This window comes from Pelmatolapia mariae, linkage group LG2 (assembly GCF_036321145.2).
Source record: "Pelmatolapia mariae isolate MD_Pm_ZW linkage group LG2, Pm_UMD_F_2, whole genome shotgun sequence".
NCBI classification, from domain to species: Eukaryota; Metazoa; Chordata; class Actinopteri; order Cichliformes; family Cichlidae; genus Pelmatolapia; species Pelmatolapia mariae.
In genome coordinates this window covers 24,255,775-24,280,489 of record NC_086228.1, presented here as the reverse complement: position 1 = coordinate 24,280,489, position 24,715 = coordinate 24,255,775, and the positions used below count along the sequence as shown (strand labels likewise).

General features: G+C 40.4%; 1 protein-coding gene across 2 annotated transcripts; it reads right to left on the bottom strand.

The window, feature by feature from the left end:
• Positions 1–24,597, bottom strand: vegfba (vascular endothelial growth factor Ba). Of its 2 annotated transcripts, none has more exons than XM_063496082.1 (8): positions 24,179–24,597; positions 15,327–15,378; positions 15,039–15,235; positions 14,882–14,955; positions 14,742–14,777; positions 8,235–8,321; positions 6,655–6,927; positions 1–6,173 (listed from the first exon to the last, which is right to left on the bottom strand). In XM_063496082.1, exons 1-8 carry the CDS (start codon positions 24,185–24,187, stop codon positions 6,152–6,154), a joined length of 750 nt encoding a protein of 249 aa, XP_063352152.1. In that variant the 5' UTR covers positions 24,188–24,597; the 3' UTR covers positions 1–6,151. The 2 variants fall into 2 exon arrangements, with proteins under 2 accessions (XP_063352152.1, XP_063352142.1); XM_063496072.1 differs by lacking the exon at positions 24,179–24,597 and adding an exon at positions 20,240–21,162.
• Positions 24,598–24,715: the final 118 nt, after the last annotated feature.

The following is a 24,715-nucleotide window of genomic DNA, read 5'->3' as shown; positions in this document are numbered from 1 at the left end:
GGGATGAGGTCAAAGCGCGGGGACATCAGTTAGACAAGGAAAGCGGAGGTTTTTATGAAAAATAAGACATTTCCTTTAATCACATCTGTAACATCACGGCTGTATCCTGGTATCATGTTGAATATATTTGATGATGTAGTATACACTTTAATGTGGACATTAAAATCGATTAATTGGCATTTATATGCTAATACATGAAACATAAAACTGCATTGTTTTCTACAAAGACATATTAAAAGGGCACAAATGGTGTAGCAGCAAAAAAAAGAGTGTAGTTTCATTTTCTATACGTAGGCTACAGTATTACAATGTATTTGCAGAGAAGAGATTCGTTGCAAGGTAATGCAATACAAATGAAGTAACAAATACATTTCTAGAGTATGCACTACGTCATACACATAGTCATGGCAGGATATTAGAGATTATAAAAGTTACATAGTTAGTAGGGGGTATCTATAGGCCACTAAGACACCGGAGGCTAGAACAGGGCTAACAGTACGATGTAGACTGTGCAGATACAAAGCACACTGATGTTTAATGCTCACACAGGACATCTGAACACGATATTAATATTTCCAGGTGTTACAGGTTAAAGAGTTGTAATGCTGAAATAACAGCAGCAAGTACATGCGGAAGTTGTTGTTGCTTTTGTTGTTCAGAATTAATATTTTGACATAGGAAAATCTGGTCACAAGAAATAACATTTGGAGCCTGAGTGGCACCCAAAAAGATATCTCAGCACCACAACTCCCTTGGGTGGAATGATGTTAAATAGTCACACATGTCTGCATGATTGGAGTCCATTTGCTCATTGTTTTCACCACTGGACTAATCTACAGTATATGTAATCAGTACTGAGGCATGGACTCTTAGGTTTCCCAAAACATTTGTCTCCTCAGTCACCAGGCACATTTTGTTCCCTATTATTAATAAATGAAGACTGGAAAAGAAGTATCAGTGCTTGCAAATAAAAAATGGATGGACAGAAATAGCCACAGATAAGTTTAGAGGAATAGTTTGAAACACTGCTTCCGAACCTTTACTGTATCTCCTGTATTAAGCACTCAGTGTTGGGAAGGTTACATTTAAAATGTATTCCATTACAGATTACAGAATACATGCACCAAAATGTATTCTGTAACGTATTCCGTTACGTTACTCAATGAGAGTAACGTATTCTGAATACTTTGGATTACTTAATACATTATCATGCTTTTTACAACTACGTGAATGTACTATTGCTGTGATTTATTACTGTTACTGAAGGTCCGCGGCTCCGAACCGTAGTAAAGGGACCTCTGGCTAATACGGCTCGTAGCCGAAAACTAGCTTTACTTTGTTGTCTGGGTCAACTTTGCTTGCAAGAGACAAAGAGAGGCGTTGAAAGGCTGCTCCAACGGAACTTATTGTTTCGGAGGAAAACACGAACACAACGTACAGTCGAGTCTTAATAGCGTACTTACAACTGGGCTCGTCAGGCACTCTTCTTGGCTGCAGTGGTTATTATTATATTTACATGCTTCCAGCTCCCGTTTCTGCTCGATGACAACTCGTACTTTTCCACTCGCCTTTTTCTCCCTCCTGGCGCTCACAGACACATAACGAGTATGGCAGTCCATTCTCCCTGCAGCACGGACTACACTGCCCATGATGCTACATTCTTTAGAGCTGTAGCAACAACAAAAAGGCGCTCTCTCACCCAGGAAACACGCAGAGAGAGAGCGTCACCCCGTAACCATGGCAACCGTAACGCTGCCGCCTGGAACAACAGAGCGTAGCTGTCAAACAAAACCCAAACAGTCCTGACCCGCCACAATATGAAACAGGAAAATACCGCCGTGTAATCCATTTATTTCAACAAAGTAACTGTATTCTAAATACCACCTTTTTAAACGGTAACTGTAACGGAATACAGTTACTCATATTTTGTATTTTAAATACGTAACGGCGGTACATGTATTCCGTTACTCCCCAACACTGTAAGCACTTCTGTAATAAACTGGATATGGACTACATCTGAGGAATTACATTCACCTCATGATTTATCTTTTGTGGTTACTTGCTAGTATATGCAGTATTAGTTTATTTCAACCACTACTTTTAGCTACTAGTAACATTCACTGGCACTCAACTCACTAGTACTGAATTTGACTCCCTTTTGCCTTCAGAATTGTCTTCATAGCACAGAATCAAAAATATGCTGGAAACATTTCTCAGAGATTTTGCTCCATATTGACATGATAGAATTGGATGCACATCCCAAAGGTGCTCTATTGGATTGAGATCTGATGAACGGAAGCCATTTGAGTCCAGTGAACTCATTGCCTGCTTCAGGATACCAGGCTGAGGTGATCTGAGCTTTGTGAAATGGCATGTTTTCCTGCTGGAAGCAGCTATTAGCAGATGGGTACACTGTGGTCACAAAGGGATGGACATAGTCAGCAATAATACTCAGGCAGGCTGAATAATAAGGCTTAAATAATACTCAGTTGGGAATAAAGGACCCAGAGTTTGCCAAGAAAATAACGCCCACACAATTAAATCACTACCATCAGCCTGAGTCATGATACAAGGTAGGCAGGATCTAAGGTTTCATGTTGTTTACACCAAATTCTGACCCTCCCATTAGAATGTGGCAGGAGAAATCAAGACTCATCAGTCCAGGCAACATTTTTCCAGTCTTCTATTGCTTGATTTCACTAAACTTGTTCAAAGTAAAGCCTTAGCTTCCTGTTTTAGTTGGCAGAAATGGCATCCTGTGGTCTTCTGCTACCGAGATGCTCTTCTGCATAACTTTGGTCATAATTAGTGGTTAATTAAGTTGCTGTTACCTTCTGCTAGAACCGGTTTGGTCATTCTTCTCTGACACTGTCATCAACACGGCATTTTCACACAGAGAACTGCAGCTCACTGGATATTTTCTTTTTTTTCACACCATTATTAAAAAGAAGAATGATTTCCAGTGTTAACTTCAAATGCATGCCTAAAAGCTTCGATCTGCTGCCATGTGATTGGCTGATTAGATATTTGTGTTATGTTAATCTATACCAGTAGCTCACGTTTTAATGGGTAACCATATTTTTATTTAGCTAATGTCCAATTTAATATTTCACATTTCTCCACACTATCACCTTACAATTTTACGTCACTTTTTCCAACCATGTTTTCATGTTTTAACAAGTAACTTATCTCTTTTAATATGTTATGAATTCTCTTTCTACTGCTCATCCATTACTTTTAGGTTAACTGGTAACTTCAGTCATGGTTCACTCGTGGTTTTATTAAATTAAATTAAAATTACTGTTACATTTGCTCGTTTATTTCCAGATTACTTAAGCTTATCAATCCACATACCCCAAGCCCCTGTGGAAGTGTCTTGTTGGGAATGACCTTTTTTTTTAAAAAAAAATTGTGCTTTTTTGTCTACATGGAGATAATAAGATATTTCACCATCTCTATCCAATAGCAAAAACAAAGTAGTTTCGATTAAAGATTAAAAAGTGACATAAACAGATGGTTTGAACAGGTCCAGAAGTAAAAAATAATTTAGTAGTGTGGACCCTTTCAAGCATGTTGTGTAGTAAAACTGTACAAAGACCATAGTGAGGTCGATTTACCTCTGGACACAGGCTATTCCCCTCTGTATTTATTTTGATTGCACAGAGAGCAGGAACAATCGTCTCATCCAACTCGTGTATTTCCCAAAATGTCAAACTATTCCTATAATTTCAGTAGCAGTTTGAGGTAACAAAAGCTTTGGGAAACCATTTCCTGTTTGCACATCATCACACAGTGTCTGGTCTGCACTCAAAGGACCAGTTCAGCTCTCCTTTCATAAAAACTCCTATAGGTCCCTCTAAACCAGTGATGACCACTGCAGATCTGCTGCAGCTCCAAGTCTCTACAGCTGAGACAATGCTTATTGCTAAAACTATCATCATCTTAAGACGAGGTCTGAAATATCACAGAGAAAGTAACAATAATGCTCTAATACTTGGTCATTAATATGTTATGATATAGAGGTAGTGATTTAAGCATTGATTGACAGTAATAAACACTGAACAATGAACTCGAGCGCAAAAAAAAAAGTAATCTCATCCAAGGAGAGTATAAATACAAAGCTTATCACAGCAGCCACTGATGCAAGTTGCTTCAAGGCTGACACATAAATAATTCACACTCTGGGCTGTACGCTGTTTTAGGGTGACTATTCCTCAACTGGCAGGATTGTATGAATCATGGGGCAGAGTAAAGACATGAATCGAGGAGTTTCAAAGCTACCGTTTCCCATGGCGCTAAGACGTCACTAGCTCTCAGTTGAATTTAACACAGCACACAGGCTGTGAATGGGTGTCAAACAGGGTTTTAAACTCAATGACCTGCCACTTTAGGCCATCAGAGCTCAGGGCTTTAGCTCTTCACAATGACTGACAAGCTGCTCAAGACCTCGTCCTTTCTGAAGCAGGCATGGTTCAAATCCCTGTTCCCACCCAGCAGCAATGAACCAACATGGAGTTAGACCGAGAGAGTCAGTCAGAATATAAACAAGTTATGTTCCAGCTGAATAACACTCTTTCCATCCTGGCTCTAACACGCAACAACAACAGCCGTGTTTTTCTTTCACTGCACTGGGGACGGTTATTTGCTTGGTTTCTCTGTGTTGCCGACAACATTGCCCCACTGACTGTTTGAATTACACATTATGATGTATCGTCTCTGCACCCATCTCTTCCGTGTGAGTTTTGTGTGTGTGAGACTCACACATTTGTGGCCCGTGTGAGTCGTCTCTGTTTCAATTCAATACATTTGGGTATTAGCTGGCCACCCAGTGTGGCAGATGCGGATTAAAGATGAACAAGGGAAAAAAAACAACAACAAAAAAACAAAAAACAAAGAAAACTTCTGCAATATAGAATATCTTTCAAATCAACTCAACAGAATTATAAACACATATAAAACAGAGGCAAGTAATACAATACTCAGTGAAGACTTTGCAGTAAATTGCAAATAAACAACTCACATATATGTGCACACTTGGTGTTGCACAAACAAAAGCTTATGGCTACCTGCATTCAATTCACATTGCGTGTGTGTGTGTGTGTGCTGAAACTGTGTCTGTATGTGAGTGTGTGTGTGTGTCATCTGTGTTCCTGGTATTATAAGTGTGAATCTGTGTGTGTGTGAAGCAGTGGACAGCCGCCAGGCCTCATTATTGTCATTCTCCTCACTGCCTCAAAGAGAGGCAAAGCGAGGCGATGCGGCTCCTTTCAATCGAGGAACCGAGGAAAGACGGAGACAAAAGGCCGAAATTAAACAAATGCTGGAAAGCGGCTTGGAGAGCCAGCTTTGAATAAAAGGGAGAGCGGCTGCACGGTTAACCCATCTGGGTCTTTCACTGGGGAGACCACACAGATATACTTCATCCCAGCATTCAGCTAAACTATAGGTCCACGCACACTGGGGTGCCAGTTCATGTGCATGTCCTATGTCACTCTTGTATGTCTGTTGTATGTGTGTATGTGTCCATCAGTAATCTGTTGCTGTTGTTTCCTTAATCCTCTGCAAAATACTGGCCTCGACTTAACCCTGGAATCCGTCATGTGCAGTTTCCTTGCGAGGACACCTGTGTAAGACTCCTCCTCTGCATCTGCGTTGTTCTCATGGAGTATAATAGCTCTTGTTTCCACTGTTCTCTTGTGTTTACAAGTTTAATTGCAGGTGAAAGGAACTTCCCGGAGTCCAGCCTCCGAAATAACAGCACAGCGCGTTCCCCTGCAGGCTTGTGTACACCGAGAAAGATTTTCTCTGTCTATTCCCATGCCTCTCAAAGTTGCCACTTTCATCCTCCACTGATTGGATGTGTTTTGCGACGCTACATGTCAGCACACGCAATGTACATGCAGACTGATAGAATCTTTCCCACAGAAGCACGGAGGCGGAAAGATGTTTGCACACAGCAGATGTATGCAGTGATGATGAACTTGTTGCTTTACTGGAGCTCTGCTACAGGTTCTTCTGTGTGCTTCCCCTCAGTTTGAGACGCCGCCTTTCCAAGTGTCTGTATGGTCTATGGCACTGATGCTGAGGGTGGGCGATGAATCGACAGGGATTTAGTGGAGAGATGGAGGCGAAAAGAATGTGGGCGGACACATCAAGTCCTCATGGCTTCACACCTAGAGCAGTAAACAATTAAAAGAGGAAGGTTTCAGCGCAAAAACTTTCCTGACAGGATTCAGTTTGACATTTGAGTGTGGTTATAAAGGCAGCATGTACATTTTTTTTATATTTTGTTTGTTTAAAACAACTTCTCTGTCAAATATACCCACATAAGGAGCTATCTGGGATTAAGAGTCTTTTTCAAAGTCATTTAAACATCTGTATGCACTCAAATTTCAGCTGCTCTGAGATAAGCTTTGATACGGCAATGAATGCTATTTTATAGGGATTGGAGCCTTTTCCACAAACTATATATTTCTCCATAACTATTCAATATGACCCGAAATTCTAAATTTCTAAAGGGCTGCTTCTTTGGAGCAATGCACATCCCATGTATCTTCTGTGTATTATCCACATATTGTGTCTAAATTGCAATCATGTATGATAAGGAAAACTTTTCTTGTTAGGTGTTTTGTTTAAAAAAAAAAAGGGACCAACTTGCAGCGACGAGGGTTGAGCTTTCGGCCTTTTTGGCTGCAGGTTTCAGCTGTGACGGTGCAGCGGCACTGGCATGTCGTTGCATCCAAGGCCCACTTCCTCCTTCGGCATGGGCGACAATGGGTCGTGGGAGAGGGGGAAAGAGAAGAAGAAGGAGAAGGAGAAGAAGGAGAGGGGGATGGGAAGGAAATGGTGGAGGGAGACATATTGGTGGGAGGCAGTGATGGTGGTGGAGGAGAAGATGTGGCAGAAGGAGCTGGAGGAGCATGGGTTCTGCATGGAAGAGGGATTTAGGAAAAGCATGGTTAGATCCTGAATTGATTAATTCACTGTTTAAGGAAAGCCAGCTAACACGTGGCAGACTAAAATGTTTTCCATGTTTGCTCATTACCACTAAACACCAAGGGAATTTTTTTTAGTTTTGTTCAGTTTTCCCCATTAAAAGCTTGGACTGATTAAAAATATTCCTAATGGCAGTTTTGGATGATAAATTAGAGACATTAGAGGCATTTAGTCATGTTTAAAAATCATGAGAAGTCCCCCTCGTTGTGCAAACATCAAGCGATCATCAAACAACATCCTCTGAAGGCCATAAATGTCTGCACAAAATTTCATGACAGAGATATTTCAGTCCAGACCAAAGCTGTCCAGACTGAAATATCTCAGGCTTGTTTGAACATGCACATTGCCAGTCTGAAACTAACCCACACAATGCAGTGTGTGGGAGGTGTGTGACTAATGTGGGATAAAGTTTCCTAAGCTGCCGACAAACTTTCTCCTCTTTCTGTTCATCTGCCCGTTACCATGGCTTTGTTCGTATAGGAGGCCTTCAGTTAACTCCTCTAGACGCCCTGAACTTTCCCTCTCTGAAATCTCATTTTGAGAAAGTTGCCTGCATCACTTGGTCCATTAACAGCCGCTGCTTCTGCCTCTGTTTTCCCGGGAGGCTGGCGGCCTTAATGAAGTTACTTAATGAGGCAGAGAGGGCTCATCTTTGTTCCCGTCCCGGTGACCACGCCTGTCGCTGGCAGGGACAGAGGAGGTAGGATTTGCAAGCAAATTACACAGATTTCACCCCTGCCAAAGTTTGAACAAAGCCTGTTTTGAATGATGGATGGGTGCAGAGAGACATCACACCAAAGCTGAGCCACCTCTGGCCCCCAGAGGCCGGAAATGACTGACAGCAAAGTGAAGGGGAAGGAGATGAAAAAGAGTCGAGAGGAAAACATTAACAACTCTTTTATCCTTCATTTATGGAAGCCAACCTACTTGTGGTTCTTTATTTATTTATTAATAAATACTGGCTAAATACTGTTTTGATTATGGCAGTTGTGGTGTTCACCAGTGTGTGTGAGAGACCTTGACTACACAGCTGTAAAACAAATTGTTCTTCAGAAATAATGTAGACCAGATAACCCAGTTTTCCTCTAATCCAAACATTCACAGTGAGACTGAGAGTATCCGGAATACACACCGACAGACACAAGTAACGCCTGCTTAAACCTTGCATTTTGAACAAAAACAAGTTAACCATAGTAAATTTGAGTTTAAAAAAAGCGAGTACTGAATAGTAAACATACGCAGCTCTGGTGGCTCCAGTTGTCTTCTGTTGGGACTTCCTCCCTCTCTCCTTTTTCTTGCCTTTTCTTGCTGGCTTCAGAAAGGCCCTGGGAGCACCAAACAGACAAAATGTCACACACGGACAGGAGTTAATGTCAAACGAACGGTTTTCGGTTTTGGAATCTTTTGGAAGAACAAGCACTAAAATAAGTCATCCTATAACTAATGAGTGAACATCCTGAACGTGTCCTTAAATGAACTGCATGCCTCTTTGAATGTTTGATAACTTTTTATAATGTTGATCTGTTCCTTTATCTGACAGTCTGGGATATGAAGATACCCATTTACAATGTGGGTCATTTTAATTAATATTTTATTGATATTGATCATTCTTTACATAATTGTTATATTATCAAAAAACATTTGTGGTATTGTCCTTTTCATTTCCCAAATTATTTAGTGAAGTGCATTCGGTTTAAGTATTAAGGGATGTGATGTTCAGATTCTCATTACACTGTTGTGTTTCAGGAGAGAGGACCTAAATGTGCGATGCTACAAAGGAAGAACTGCACAAAATGTGTGAAAAGCATCTAAAATAACATAAAAGTAAACTAGACTAAATGGATATATAAATTTATATGAACAAAAGACTAACCAGAGACAGGAAACAGCTGGGAAATGTCACACAAGTGAAACTAATTAACAAAGGTCAAGATAATTAGGTGTAGAGGATACAAGACATAAAAGAAAACATGGTAATAGAGACTGGGGAACAGGCAGCAACAGAAAGACAAGAAGGAAAAAGAGATGGAAACATTTTGAGCCTAGAACTTTACCAAAACATAAGACCATCAAAGGTCAAAGGTTTTCCATGAGAAAAAATAAAAAAATAACACTCAGTGTCACTAGATAGATAAATATGACATTGAAACCAAACTCCTTAACTTTACTTTACAACAACTTTCCAAACAGTCCTTATTTATTTAGCATTTATCAAAAGAGACATGTTAGTGCCTTTCTGTTAAGCCCAACTTTCTTCTGATTGGCTGCTTCTCACAAACACAAGGTTTGAACAGCGGGTGGGTGGAGCTACTGTGCTCAAAGCCAGAGCTGCCTGCCCAACATTACAGAATTAAAGATATCTCCTCTCTATGACATAGGAAGAAAAAAATATATATATATTTTATCAACTATTTTGAGAATAAAGTCAAAATTTCAAGATTAAAGTCGTAATTCTATTTTGATAAAAACATCAAAGCTGTATTTCAAGAAAAAAGTCAAACTGTGGATGTTACAGTTGTACTTCCAAGATACTCTAAAATGGCTTGCAATGGTTGTAATGGACAGATCCAGGGTGTATTGATGGTTACACCCTCGTGCAATAAAGAGGATGTACGTATCACAAGACGGCTCATCAATTTGTTTAACTAACTCATCTAAACACGTCATTTTGTAGAGAGTACAGCAGGCGGGACAGTTTGTCCTGAAACAAAAATGGACTTTTTTTTTTCAAAATGATCAACAATACTTTTTCTTAATGTGGCCCTAATATTCCATCACATAGTGACATCACATAGACCCAGGACTTAAAAAAAAAGTCTGAAACAGGGAGTTTACAGCAGTCCGAAGATCAAATGTGCTGTTAACAAGAGAGAGAGAGAGAGAAATGGATAATAGCTCCACTTTAATATGTTTAATATGAACTGCAGTTTAACATCGGCCAATGCTTTTCAAAGAGCCTGCAGGTGGTAAATAATTATTTCAAACTGCAACATTTTGCAATTCTAAGAACCTTTATGGATTTCTGTTAATACACTATAATTCAGAGTTAATCATTTTAAAACTCAACAGGCTATCTGACAGCCTGAGTTAAAAGGTCTTCAAAACTTCTGCTGAGGTTGATCTGATGTTATTAGATACTAAGGAGGTTTTGCTATTGTTTCAGTTTGTTTCTTTTTTTTTATTAGTCAAAAACGTATGAACAGATTTGTTCATACAGATTTGTACAAGGCAATCACTTGTTGGAAAGACTTTTACCTGGATAAAGAAAGGATTATACACTCTCCAGAAAATATCTAATCGGCCAATCTGATGGCTGTAACCCAATGCATTTAAACTGAAACAAAATGTAGAAGCAAGATGATTTAAGTCAATCTGAATATGGCACGATTATTGGTGGCAGATGGACGGGTCTGAGTATTTCAGAAACTGTTGATGTACTGGGATTTTACCACAAAATTATCTCTAGAGAACAGCCCAAAAAAGAGAATATTTCCAGAGAAAAAAATCCAATTCTCTGGGTGAAAATGCATTGTTGATGACAGAGGTCAGAGGAGAACGGCCAAACCGCTTCAAGCAGAAGGCAACAGCAAGTCAATTAACCACTTATCATGACCAAAGGTATGAGGTCTGATGAGTTTTGACTTATGCTGCCACATTCAGATGATCTGGTATAAGCATCATGGATCCTTCTATCAACAGTTCAGACTGCTGGTGGTTTAATGGTGTGCAGGATATTTTCTTGGCACACTTTAGACCCTCTAGCACCAGTTAAACGTTGTTTAAAGACCACAGCCTACCTGACGATTGTTGCTCACCATGTCCATCCTTTATGAACACATAGCACCTATCTGCTAATATCCACTTCCAGTAGGATAACACACTATGTAACAATCATTTCAAATGATCCTTTTGAACAGTGACTTCACTGTACTCAAATGGCCTGGAGAGTCACCTGATCTCAATCCAATAGGGCACCTTTAGACGTGATGGAACGTGAGGTTCGCATCATGGATGTGCAGCAGACAACTCTGCACCAACTGTGTGATGCTGTCATGCCACAAACAGTTAAGGTAGTGAATCTGAATCTGAAAGGTATACTTAATAAAATGTCTAATTAGTGTGTATGAAGTCACCTGATCCAGATCTAAATCCAGGAACCTTCTGAGACACTCTCTGGTCTTGCAGAATTGGACATTTAGCATATCTTCAAACATGAGCATACTTTTGCCTCGCTAACTGTATGACTTATACATGACTGTCCTGTATCTGGGTCCTCTTCTTTTGTAAACTGTCACTGTACCAATACGGTGCTGGTGGTATCTTAGCAGTGTTTTGAAAGCATAACTGGTTTACAAAGAAACAGATCAGTAAATGGAAAAATCCAGTAATCACTGTTTACTCTCCCTACACTTCATGACATAAACAAAACAATTAATTAGTTCAGACTCTCAGTGCAGGGTGAGAAAATGTCACTGTCACTCTACTGTCAACTGATAACCAGTTTTTATCATTTTGAGTGTCCAGCATGTACTGAGCGCAATCTAATCCACTTTAATGTGGACTGGTGGCTTCAATAAAGTGCATCTACAGCTCTGTAGAGTTTTTTCAACTTCAACTCATCTCTGTTCCAGTCCCATCTGTTATATTAAACCATATCCAATTATGGGCACTGTACCATGTTTACCAGCTTAGCCCTGACATTATTAACAGACTCTGTTGCCTCTGCTGCTGCTGTTGTTGTTTTTGGAGTTCTAATTTACTATTAGGGATGCGTGACTGTCCTCCGTCAGCCTGTGAGAGACCACATGGCAGGGGAGATAAAATCATCGCTACGGTGACAACAGGATGCCAGCCATCCCAGGGGATGCTGGGAGAGAGTCACACAGATGCTAACTCTTTCAACATCACATGAAAGAACTCGTATGTATTAACACAAAGCACAGAACATATAATATTTCACAAAAACACACAGAGTCAAACAGGCACATAACCTGTAACTTTAAAGGCATAGAAAACTGTATGCACCCACCCACACACACACACACACACACACACACGCACGCACGCACGCACGCACGCACGCACGCACGCACGCACGCACGCACGCACACACACACACACACACACACACACACATACATTGGAATTCTTTATTTATGTTCACATCCTAACAGGAAGCAGCAGGACATAAACATTAAAGATGCAATCATATGACTGTGTGGTTGGACCTGCACACAAACAAGAAGCAGAGATCGAGCAGAAATGCTCCTTTCACAGCATCCAGCTGTCAGCCGCAGCTGACATTGGCCCTACGTGCTGGACAGAAAGGCGTCTTTATTTTTGTCATTAACATAAAGAGCAATTTTCTCCAATCACCAAGCAGATACAGGATCATTATTGCACTAATGTGTTTTTGCTTCAAACCTAGTGTCCACAGTACTCTTACTGATTTTAGGACTTCTAAAAGAGAGACTGTTGAAGACGCTGTTTGGCTTTGAAAGCTCCGGGATTACTTAGTAGTCTGCACGGAGAGGAAAAGCAGACTTTTAGAAATAATGACACCCACATTCACTGGCTGACTGGGTCTTGTTAGTCACCACATGTCCTTCCCAACCCTGTCACATGACCCTGTTCTGTAAGAAAACAAGGACAGGGGTTGGGTAATAAATTACAAACCCATACCATGTAATCACAATGTCCCTGGATTGATCCCCCCCCCCATTTTCCTGAAGTACGATATGTCCTGCCTGGTGTATTAAAGGCACTCTGCAGCAGCAGAAAATCATTGCATTAATGGAACAAAGTCAGTGCACCCACATTTACATGCAGAAGACTTGTACTATCCAAGGTGTCACAACATTTCACTTTACTACAGCTGCTGATAATTAGCGATGATATGCTGCAACGAGCTGATACATGCAAGGCATGACTGATTCAGCTCCATCCGTCCATCCATTCCTGTTTTCCCAACTGCTTATCCACATTAGCATCCCAGCTGGTTCCACCCTGGACGCGCCTGCAGTCTTATCACAGAGATGCTTAAAGAAACACATCTATACCAGTTTAGAATCATTAATTAAACTGACGGGCATGTCTTTGGACTGTGGGAGGAAGTCACTGCAGGCACAGGGAGAACATCCACACAGAAGACCCGCAGCAGGCCTTAATCTCTCTGAGATGACATTGCTTACCACTGCACCACCATGATTCCCAGCATGTGGGAACTGCCCATACAAAAACAAAGTCACAGATTTTTAAAAAAAAAATAATGTTTATATTAACTACATTTTTTTCTTGATTGTTGTGAAGCTCGCACACAAGAATTTCACTCACATGTACTGTACCAGTGTACCTGCACATGTGATGTGACAATAAAAGTGATTTGATTTGATTTGATTTGACCTTCCAAATAACTGTAAGAGGTTTATTTATTCTTTCTAAAAGTATAGAGTTTATACCTATTACATTTTCATCTTACTTTGATTTTCTTCTTCTTTTTTATTATGGTGTCACTGTAAAACTTACCTCTAAACTGATACACAAATTGTTTTTAAAATTCATGAACAATTATTCTAATTAACTTTAAAAAAGTTAATTCATCAATCATGTTTAACTTAAATTACATTCATTTTTCAAATTAATTTAATGAACAGTTAACATTTTTAGCTTTAAATTATTTTTATTGCATGTATTATGCCTTTTAAGTCCTTAGTAATGCTTTAAAAGTAACTTTTTTATCACTCATTTCTGGAGTGCATGTTGCATGGGCATTACAGCACAACATTTCACCACCAAAACAAAAACCAGTGAACTTTTGAATTTAAAAAACAAACAAAACAAAACAAAAACAGACACAAATCACATTTTAATTCAATTTCAGCCTTGATGGCAATGTTCCATTCAGACAGCTTTTTAAGACCACTATTCTGTGGAAAATTGCTCAGTGGATAAACATGAGTTCATGATTGAAATGGGGTTAAATTCCAGTCTTTGTAGGAGCCTAAAAACACATTTCATCTTTCACTATTCAACCAAATTTAGGCATAAAGGAATGCTTTTTTTTTTTTTTTTTAAATGATTGTGCTTGACCGCATTCATCCTAAAAAACATCAGTCATGGATGTCCCCTGCTTAGTGGGAGACAAATGAGCCTTCCTGACCAGCATGCCTCTGGACACAATGGTGAAGTGAGGCCCAAAAATCTGGAGTTAATGAGTTAATGTAGCCCGGTCAGGGTGCTTCCAGCAGCTATAGGTGTGAGCGACTATGTCAGTGCTCTTAAACTGGATTAACCCAGTCCGGGGTCTCATGTGACGTGCTCTTTGAATTCTTGAGCAACATGTTCATTCTTCGCCATTTATAACTGTTACTTTGAAAGCAAACACTGCTGTTTCGAGGACATTAATGAGGTGAATAAGGACATTTGTTGCGTAGCACAGGCGAGATATTTTTCTGCGATTTTGGAGTTTTGTAGCAAGTAGAAGCTTTCATGTAAAGAACTGAGCACTTTTTTAAAAGACTGTTCAGTAGCCTGTAGCTACTTGGATTTAATCAAGAAGTCCTTTTCTTGTAATTGAAATACCAGTCCGACTACCAGCTACTCATTATTAAGATAATCAGCAGAATTTTAAGTATATCATCAGTGCAGAGTCTGGACATGGCTGAAAGACCAGGTTTGATGTTATCACGAGCAGAAGAGCTCAGAATAAATCCAGAAACACAGAGATAAAGATTGGAGTTCTTTACCTTGATGTAGGTGTTGGCTGGAGGTGTTCCTTTAACCTGCACACAGATTTAAAAATTGCCATTGTAAAAGTGTATGAAAGGTCAGTGGAGCAGCATTATCCAGTATGCGCCTGAACCTCAGATGGGTGGGTTTTTATTACCTGCAATCACATTGGCTGTGCTCGATGAAGGGCAGCTCAGTGAGCTCGTGCTTCATAAAGGACGTCCTCATCAGCTGCACACAGGTCAGAAGAAAGTAAGTGCGTATTTATCATCTGAGCAGACTTCCTGTATGTGCGTGTGCGTGTGCGTGTGTACCTCCATGGTAACTGTGTGTGTGAGCGTGGGTACACACTCGAAAGCCTCGTCAGCACAGCAGCCGCCACATCGCCTCACCGACACACAAGATGGGATGAAGAGGCTGTGGGTCTCACCTGGAAACTCCCGCCAAACCTCCACCAGAGTGTCTCGAGGCTCGCAGCCGCTCCGCGAGTACACCTCCAACCACCGTCGCACTTGTGGAGAGACAAGGACAAACAGTGTGTTTTATTTGTTCTACCCTTTCACCTCTGTGACGCGTGAGTTTATGTAGAAACATAAACATACCTTCTCGACCTTCTCTGGATTTGGGGGAGTCGGCAGGGCGCCAGTGAGCAAGCTGGAGAGAGGTAGCAACAATCTCAGTCATACAATGAGTGGTTTCATTTCAGTTTTAAATAAAATAGAAAAGTAATCATTTTAAAGACACTAAATTAACTCATTTGTATACAGTTGGTAGGATAAAATACCAAAATATCTACTTATAACCTTTAATCTATAGGGTGAATCTGAGCTATATGTAATTATGTCAGCCTTAAAAACAAGTTCATGGACTGCTCAAGTTCACATTTTATCTATTACATCAGACTTAATGTGAAATTTATCTCCCAAATTTGGCCGCCAAGATAAAAAACACATATTGGCTGTTACTGATCAACTAAACAGCATTTATTTGACTCTCCAGCTATTATCTGCAACTTCTTGCTTGACACTGTTGTAAAAGGGTGCTGGTGCAGATCAACAGATCAAAGTATTTCCCGTTAATGAACACCACAATATTTCACACCTGGAGTTTGAGCGTGACGAGCTCAATAAAGCGTGTAGGGAAATAACAGGAAGAAAGCGAAACCGCTGAACTTTGATACAGAGATATCTTTGAAGGGTACGAGTTGTGTCTCTCCTCTGTTAGAGAGCAGTTTCTGTGTGGGTGAGGTCTCTTGGTGTGTTTGGCTGCAAGTTTTATGTTTATGATCAAATTTCACGCATATTTTTTACCTGGATGATGGAGATGCTAAAACCCGATCAAAGCTTTGGAGACACCCATTGATCTAAATATCAATGAAATACTTTGTTGTCCTCTCCCACTTCTCTTCAAATTCCCTCATGATATCCATTCCTGGAAATGTATGTGTCTATATTACACTCAGAGCCTGTCCTGAATCAAACCCAATGCGCTATTTTGTGTCTTTTAAGCAAACCGATGCAAAGGAGCACAAAAAATAACACAAGTTCCCCTCTTTTTCATGCCCTCTCTCTCTCTCTCTGGTTTTGACTTTTTTGTTTTTGCGTTATGTTGCTGACAAACAGACTATTCAGACCTCACCTGTCACCTTAACACTGTGCTTTAACTGCAATGTAATTTAAATATTTTTGCAAGAGGTGAAAACACTCGAACATCTGACTGATGAACTCTATATCCTGCAGCCTAACTCTGGTACTTTCAGAGGCAGATATTGTACTTCTTCCTCATCTCAACCATTCATTTTGCAGTTATAATTTTATAGTACTAACAAATTTCCATTAATATCCTAAAAATATCAAGTGTTATTAAATATTAAACCAGTGCTTCTCAACCTGTTTGACATAAATAAATAAGCATCTTATTGTGGTTCTGCAGATGTTCATGACTTTTATCAGTTCCACATGAACTCATTCAAAAACCTGATTGAGGACCAAAGCGATAAAATATTCATGCATCTCACGACCTCTCAGACTAATCTCATGAGCATTTGAAGGGGCCCGGTGCTGATTGGGAACTAATGGACTGAGCAGCTTCAACACAAAAAAGGGTCCTGGCAAGAAGGGTACTGATAGAGCCTATCCACCACCAAACCCCATGCACTATTTTGCAGTTTTGAAGAAAGTGTAGCAAAAGAAGACAAATTTTCATGAGTTCTTGCTTTGCTCATGCTCCACCTCCATCTGTGTTGGGTTTTATGTAATTCGGCTTGGTTGTTTTTGCATAATCGTGCTGACAAAACAGACTAATCAGATTTTATCTGTCACCTTAACAAGGAATAAATATAGCAAGCACTTGAGGTACTTTTATTATAATGTACAGGATTTTTTTGTGCCTCTCATAAACACACATGAGAAGAACCTGCATTTTATGGCACTCTACTTGTATCAAGGCCACTTGAAAGGCCTGTAGACTTTGTCCAGTTGGCCCCCTTTTACTGATCCACCCCCTTATACACACATGGGTTAGGCCCACATTGATTGAACAGTGTTGATTTATGCTGGGGCCATTTTGTGAGCGCTATGAGCTGAAGTAAATGTGTCCTCTCTGTATCATTCTTAGAGAGGAGTCTAAGATTAACTCCCTTTGGCAGCCATATCTGCACAGAGCTAGCACACACACACACTGACACACACACTCCTGAGTGCCAGCCCAAAGCCATCTGCACTGGCACTGCCTGTCTGTCTAACACATCTAACTCCCTGTGCACACTGTACAGATGGGCCATGTGTGTGTATGTGTGTGAAAAAGGCCCTGCCCTTGACCTAAACACCATCTCTCCCACACTGAGCTTCATCACTGCAGGAGGAGCAGGATGACCCCCTTTTTAAATAAGCTGTCAGGGAGGCAGACAGCATGAAGGCGGAGAGCCTTGGCTTTAAGATGGGCTGTGAGCAGGTGAAGAGGCTCTCCAAGTGCACACTGGTGTCTGCCATGTAGTGTCTAGGATGACGAACACGTAAAACATGCAGTATAGAGCAGCACCGCAGAGTCAGGGTTGGATCCACTTCAGAGCACTGCCTGTTCCTGATACGAGCCTCCAGACATAAATAAAAAAAAACCAGCATGGGCAGGAGCTGCTATATGTGTAGGTGGAAAAATGAGCCCATATGCCACATCGAGGGACAAGCCAGTGCAATCAGTGAGAATTTCTTATGAATGATTTCTATACTAACTCTTCCCCCATAACAGCTGGGATAGGCTCCAGCCCCCTCACAACCCTGACTCTTATTACTTGACACACACTATAATTAATCATTTTTAGGCTCTCAGACTGAAAAAAGCCCTTCAATATATTCTTGTTTTTTTAGATAGCACTTGGGACGACATCTGAAATGCACTGGTGTTATGTTAATGACTTAAAAAATACTTTGACAGATAATAGTGAGATTATAATTTTTGCACTGCAAGCCACCGCTGTATATTTATTAGTTAAGATGTAATTAAAGTGCAGACTTTAATATCTATGTCAAAGGGTTGAACAAACATGTTGTATAAAAAGTTTACAAGCAGTTATCTATTTTCAGTGCTCATTACGACTAGCTTAAGTGACTCCCCTTGTCTCTTGCAGCTGTCTCTTTGTAATTCCTTCTGCCTTTAGTTTTGTCTTCAGCGAGTTAAATATATGTTCAGTCAGGGTCGGATCTGTTGATGTGTTTGACTCCACTTTTTTTTTTTAGCCTCAATACTGCTGGGTGTTTCTATGTCCACTGTAAACATCTGACTGAATCGGAGCAGACAGTATTTCCCTAAACACTTCATAATTCATTCAACAACTTCTGTGTACTGTCACATCATCTATAAAAACAAGTGATCCACTGGCACTGAAAGCAATGCATGTTCATGCCATCACACTGCCTCCACTGTGTTTGACAGATGTTGCATGCTTCACATCATTTGGAGCACCTCCAAATCTTCTTCTCACGTGCTGTTGAAGCGCTGGCTTGTTTGCAATGAGTCCTCTTTATTTCCTCTTGTGAAGTCTTTAGTAGACTGATGATAATGACATGCCTTCCTTCTGAACACTGTTCTGCACTTTTCTACATGCTCTGAAGGCATTTCCTTTACAATGGAAAGGATCCTGTGAGCATCCACTACTGCTTTCTCCTGTAGGCTTGTGTGTGTTTATTTAAATTCACAAGTTCCTTCAGCTTTTGATTTGGCCACTCCAGATGTTTCCATTGTCTCTTTTTAGGAATCGTTTTGTTTTTGCAGCCTAATGATGGCCTGGTTTACTAGCATTGAGAGGTCCTTTGACCACATGTTGTGTCAAAAAGCAAATACCAAAACTTTTACTTCCTTAATTGATCCAGATACAAGAAATGATGTAAGAAAAGAACAGGATCCATCTGGGTATAAAGCAGTTGCTGAATCAAAAAAATGTAGATGTATATATCTTTAAATTAAAGCTGAGAGGCTCTGCTTTAATAGCAATTACTTTAACCTTGATATCCATTGATAAACAGATAAAATAACTAAGAGTGGGTCAGTATTCACACACACACACACACACACACACACACACACACACACACACACACATGCTAATGGCCTATATGTATGAAAACATTACTAATGCCCTTCAGGTCAGCACAGTAAGCATGGAGCTACCTCATTAGCTTGGCCTTCCACTGGAAAGGCTAGATTGGATCAGGTCTGTCATCTGACCCAGCCTACGCACCCACAGTTCCAGCAACCGGCATCTGTTATATTTATAAATATTCATTATTTCGTTGCTGTAAGTTGGTAATAAATGAATCCAGGAGATTCTTGCTCCCAGCCAAAATCATGTATAATTTATTTCTATAGATCAAAAAGAGATCAGATGTGTTAATTAGGAATGTATAGTAGTACTGGTAGGCAGGGATAACTTAGCTGTTCACTTTGTTCCCAGTCTTTATGTTAAGCTAATGGGCTTGGAGATACATATAGTTCAACACATTGCACGGCTCCTTTAATAATAATGAGCTCACAAATTGATTTTTCTGGTCCACATGTCCTCCATCTTTTCTTCCCTAAAGGCAAAAGGGTTTCATTTGATGAATGAAGCTAACAGAAACAAAGCTACTGCGCTGCTGGAGGAGGATTTTCCACTACCTGGCAACTCAATCACTGTCCTTGTGAATGGCTTATAATTAATCGACCTAGCTTTAACAGGCCAAAGTGTGCAAAACAGTCAATACACTCACCAGAAAGCATGCTTTATGTAAAGTATCACTGAATTATGATGGTGTGAGAGGAGACAGTGAACCCGGATGTCACATTAAAGTAATTACTGAAAGCCACGTTTAATCTTGGAGGGTTTCGTTGTGTTTTTCTGCCACAGGACCAGAAGTGACAGGTGTCATTGACCCAGAGGATAACTTCCACAAGGTTACAACTTCCCACCAGACTCCAACAGACCAGGAATATATATAGATATATAGATATATAGTAGGTCAAATGATCCATACATACATACCTTGGCGTGAGAAGTCGGTATTCTGGTGAGCAGCAGGAATTGAAACATTCCTAGAATAACTTGTAGCATAATCCCCATTGTGCAGGAGTCCAAGGGGCACGCAAAAAATATTTTTTGGACCAATCCAAAAAAAGAAGCTGGCTTGTCCTCCTTGCGTCGCCTCCGTGTCCGATTAAAGGCGCAGATATCCCGCTTTCACTCTCCAGTCTCCCTTCCCTGAAAGGACCCCCAGGGTGGCATCATCAGGGTCGTAACAATAACTTTATTGTGTCGCATTTTAGCTCGAATGATTTAGGACTCAGTTCTCTATATGAACTCTATGACAGTTAAATCCTCTATTAGTGAGACCCTGTAGACTGAAATGACCCTCCCTGCACAAACTGTGGCTTTCTTATAATGTTAAATGTGGCACCAAAGCAGCCAAATCCTTATCCTTTTTCCAGAAACTTGAACGAACTTTAAAGTGATGCTTTCCTGCAGTGATTATGAGCACAGTTCGCCTCTTGGTTCGGCTCCCATGAAACCGGTCCGGGGGGTCCGGGGTGGCGTTACTGGGGGATCACACAGGCTACAGATTCCCGCTTAAACGTGGTGCGATCATCAAATCCTGTGTGTCTGAAGAAAGAAATCGCATCATCCAGCTATAGGACGTTAATCCGGAAAAGATCCGACGCCCTGGCCCGACGCGCGGAGGTTATGTGCCGCATATTCCTCTCCCCGGCTCGGTCACAGTCTCACCACACCGTCGCTCCTACTGAAAATGTGACGTTTCCCCTCCAGGCGCATCTTCCCGTTTTTTTTCCACTCCCCTTATAAATAAACCTAGAATAACATCCTCGGCTGCTGTGGCAGACAGCGTGACTACAGCAGAGCAGTCAGAGCGGAGATACAGGCAGGTCTGGAAAGGTAGACCTTCATTTGTTGCTGTGATCGGTTTCCTCGCTTCTTTTTGCCCTTGAGACGCACGCAGCGTAACCATTGCGCTGCCAACTTTTTCCAGACGGAATAGGCGCACTGCACACAGGTGGAGTGTCTATTGGTCCCACAGCGGGGGGTCAGGGGGCCTCCAGGGGCCTCTTGTAAGTGGGGAGCATGACTGAGGACACCAAGGTCGTGTCAGTGGCAGGGGACATATTTTAGTATTTACATGTGAATATGGAGGCTAAACAATAAGGGGATTACATTTTTAGAAAATGGTGATTGTTGTGCGCATCAGTTGAGGCATTTTTCTTTTAAAGGGGACCAGCTGTCCACTGGCTTTCTTACTTATCCATGAGAAAGACTGTGATTTAAAGATGCCATCTTATAACATGTACCCCTAAGAGTATACTTAAAACAGATTACTTTTTGCCAAATCAGAAGTGTTTAATCATCAAACTTTGATTCCTGAGAGTGTTTTTGACTTGTGAACACCTTGTCCTTGCTAGAAAATAGATCAGGGTGACACAGTAATATCTAAATTCTTTATAACTTTTCTATTCAATGAACAACTTCCTTAAAATTACACTTTAGTGAAATGTTGTATTTAATCAAAGTAATGCCAATGATTTAAGAGTTCAGCTGGTGCACACTTGTCTGCAATCCAACACATACTGAGAGCAAAGAGCTGATGATTGATAAACATTGTCTTCAGTTTAAACATAGAAGCTATTTACAAGGAATTCCTCAACAAGTCAACATGACCAAACGCTGTAATGCACAGTGACCCTGCGTGTAAACACAGACTGACATGTCGCGGTAGGAATGCAGCTCAGGTGTTACTAATAACGCTGACGAATGATTTGTTCTGTTTTCTTCAAATATTCCACTGAGTCATGACAGTAAAGCAGCTAAATCAAAGTCAGCCATTATTCACTTTATTATTTACATATTTGCTGTCCATCCACTGTGAGAAGAAAATGACAAGGGGCATTTTTCAAATAAAAAGAGCCCAAAACAAAGTGTCAAGTAGAACTGATAAACTGTGGAAAGGTCTTGGGCCACACTTCATTTATTTATATTTTTTTGAGGAAATGGTAAAAAGGTGCAGTGATTTATGGAAACATCTGCAAACATACATGGAAATACAGTATATAAGACAAAAACAGAGTTTGTATAATTCTAACAAGCTTGAAAGTCAATATTTGGTTTGACCACCTTTATGCAGCCTTAACCTGAAGGCAACATTTCATCTCAATTCTTTAAGTCATCTTCAGGAACGGTTCTCCAGACTTATTGAAGGATATTCAGTGCTCTGCTTTGAACGTTGGCTGTCTGTTGCTCTGTTCTCTGTTAAGATGATCCCACACTGCTTCAATAATGTTGAGGTCTGGGATCTGGGGAGGCCGCTCCATGGCTGTTAGTGTTCCAGTTAGTGTTTGTCTATCCAGGTGTGCTTTTACTGCACTGGCAGTGAGTTTGGAATTATTTCCTGCTGAAAAATGAAGCAGCTGCCAATCAGATGCCTTCCAGTTGGTATTGCATCATGGGTCAAAATTGGACAATATTGTTCTCTATTCATAATTCCATTAATTTTGACAAGATCCCAAACACCACTGACTGAAATGGGGCCCTGAACCATGACAGAGCCTCCACCGTGTTTCACTAGATGGCTGTAGGCCATCACTGCTGTACCTCTCTCCTGACTTCCTCCATACATCCTGACAATGACTGGATTAAAACAGAAATTTCAAACTATTTATTCATCTCTCCTTCAGACTTGTTGCCCCTGATTTTCTGTCCAGTTCTGTGTAATTTCTCATACCTCAACATTTTATCACCATTTCCTTTCCTTAAGAATAGTTTCCCGACAGATACGCTTTCACCGAGAACATTTCTGATGAGCTTTCAGTGAGCAGCAGAGGGATCAACTTCTTTAGTCCTCCACTTTTCCAGCTTTCCCAGATTGTTTAAGGATACACTGCACAACATGACAAGATTTGCCATATTTTGAGTTAATAGCTTTTGGGGAATCACGTTGTCAGTGCAAAAATACTTTTCTCTGTCGTTGTCTGTTACGTGTACACACAACAGTGATCCATCCCTCAAGTTAGGTGCTTTATGCTTGACTCATAGGTCAGTGTTATGAATCTTAACAAAAAACTAAATGTTTCTCTGAAAAAAGTCAGACACAAAGACTGAACTGAAAATCAGTGAAAAATCAGTCAATGTCCAAAGACAAACTTTGAAAGACCTTCAGAAAGAAACTATCTGCTTGGAAGCAAAATATTTATTAAAAAAAAAAGCTCCTCATGACTTTTGCACAGTAGTAGAGTTTACTGATAATTAACCTCCTAGGACCTGGCGTCCACATATGTGGACAGCACATTTTGGGTTGTCTAGACCAAAATACTAATTTTTGCTCTACAAGGGCCTGATATCCACTTACGAGGACATTATACTGCCACTCTTCTATCAAAATTTTAAACAAATGTCCTCATATGTGGCTCTCATTTTTCTTAAAAACAAAAATCAGGTAAAAAAAAAAAAAAAAAAATCTGGTAATTCTTTGTTTTTACATTCACTGGGTCCCAATATGCCCAAATATCAAAGATAAATTAAAAATATATGCCATGGAAGAGCTCGGGTCTTAGGAGGTTAAAATCATAAAAACAATTTTGATTCCAGGAGGTGGATCACTGTGGTTTGGGAGCAGTTTTAAGATCTTTTTAATGCCCAAGGAAGGAAATTAAGCATTTCAGCCCCTCCCATCCAGCTAATCAATAAAAAATAATCTCCAAAGAGCATGTCACGCTTGTATTTCAGAGCATGATTCTACACAGTTTCTCTTCGCAGCTCATTAAACTAAAGATAAAAGTAAATTAAAACTGCATCCAGAGCTGTTTTCTTCTCTAGCAGGAAAACTCTTGAGCCTCATCTCCTATCAGTGTGTGTGTGAAGGCATGCTGACACGAGGATCTCAGTCATTATGGCGTGTTTGGGTTATGACAGGGTACTCACACGCCACATGAGGGTGAGGGTGTCTGAGAGCTATGCGGGGACACAGTATGTTATCTCCTGCTGACGTCTCAGGGCAGGGGCCGCTGGTGACAAGAAAACAGAGAGGGAAAAGGGGCGATATCCTTTCTTAAAAACAAACTTCACGCTGTAGATGCAGGGTTTTACACACCCACACAATTCCTTCAAAAATAAAAAGAAAGAAAGAAAGAAGGAAAGAATCCAAGCCTCGACTTCATAATGGGTGTCTCCTTTCCTGGATGATCACTGGAAATTTTCTTGTTTGTAAAAGCAAACATGCAAATAAACATAACTGCGTTGCTGTCTTCAAGGTTAAGTTTCAGTTAAAAATGTATGATTCACTTTCACTGACGTGATGGAAAACAAAGATCTGAGAAAAATCTATTTGCATCATTACCGATTCTTCTCTGCTGCTCGTTAAAAGGTAACAGGAAACAAATGACACTATGGGAAGAAACGGTAATAAGTAAGACATTAAATAACAAGGAGCACGTAGAACCAAAGTGAAAGCAAGCGAAA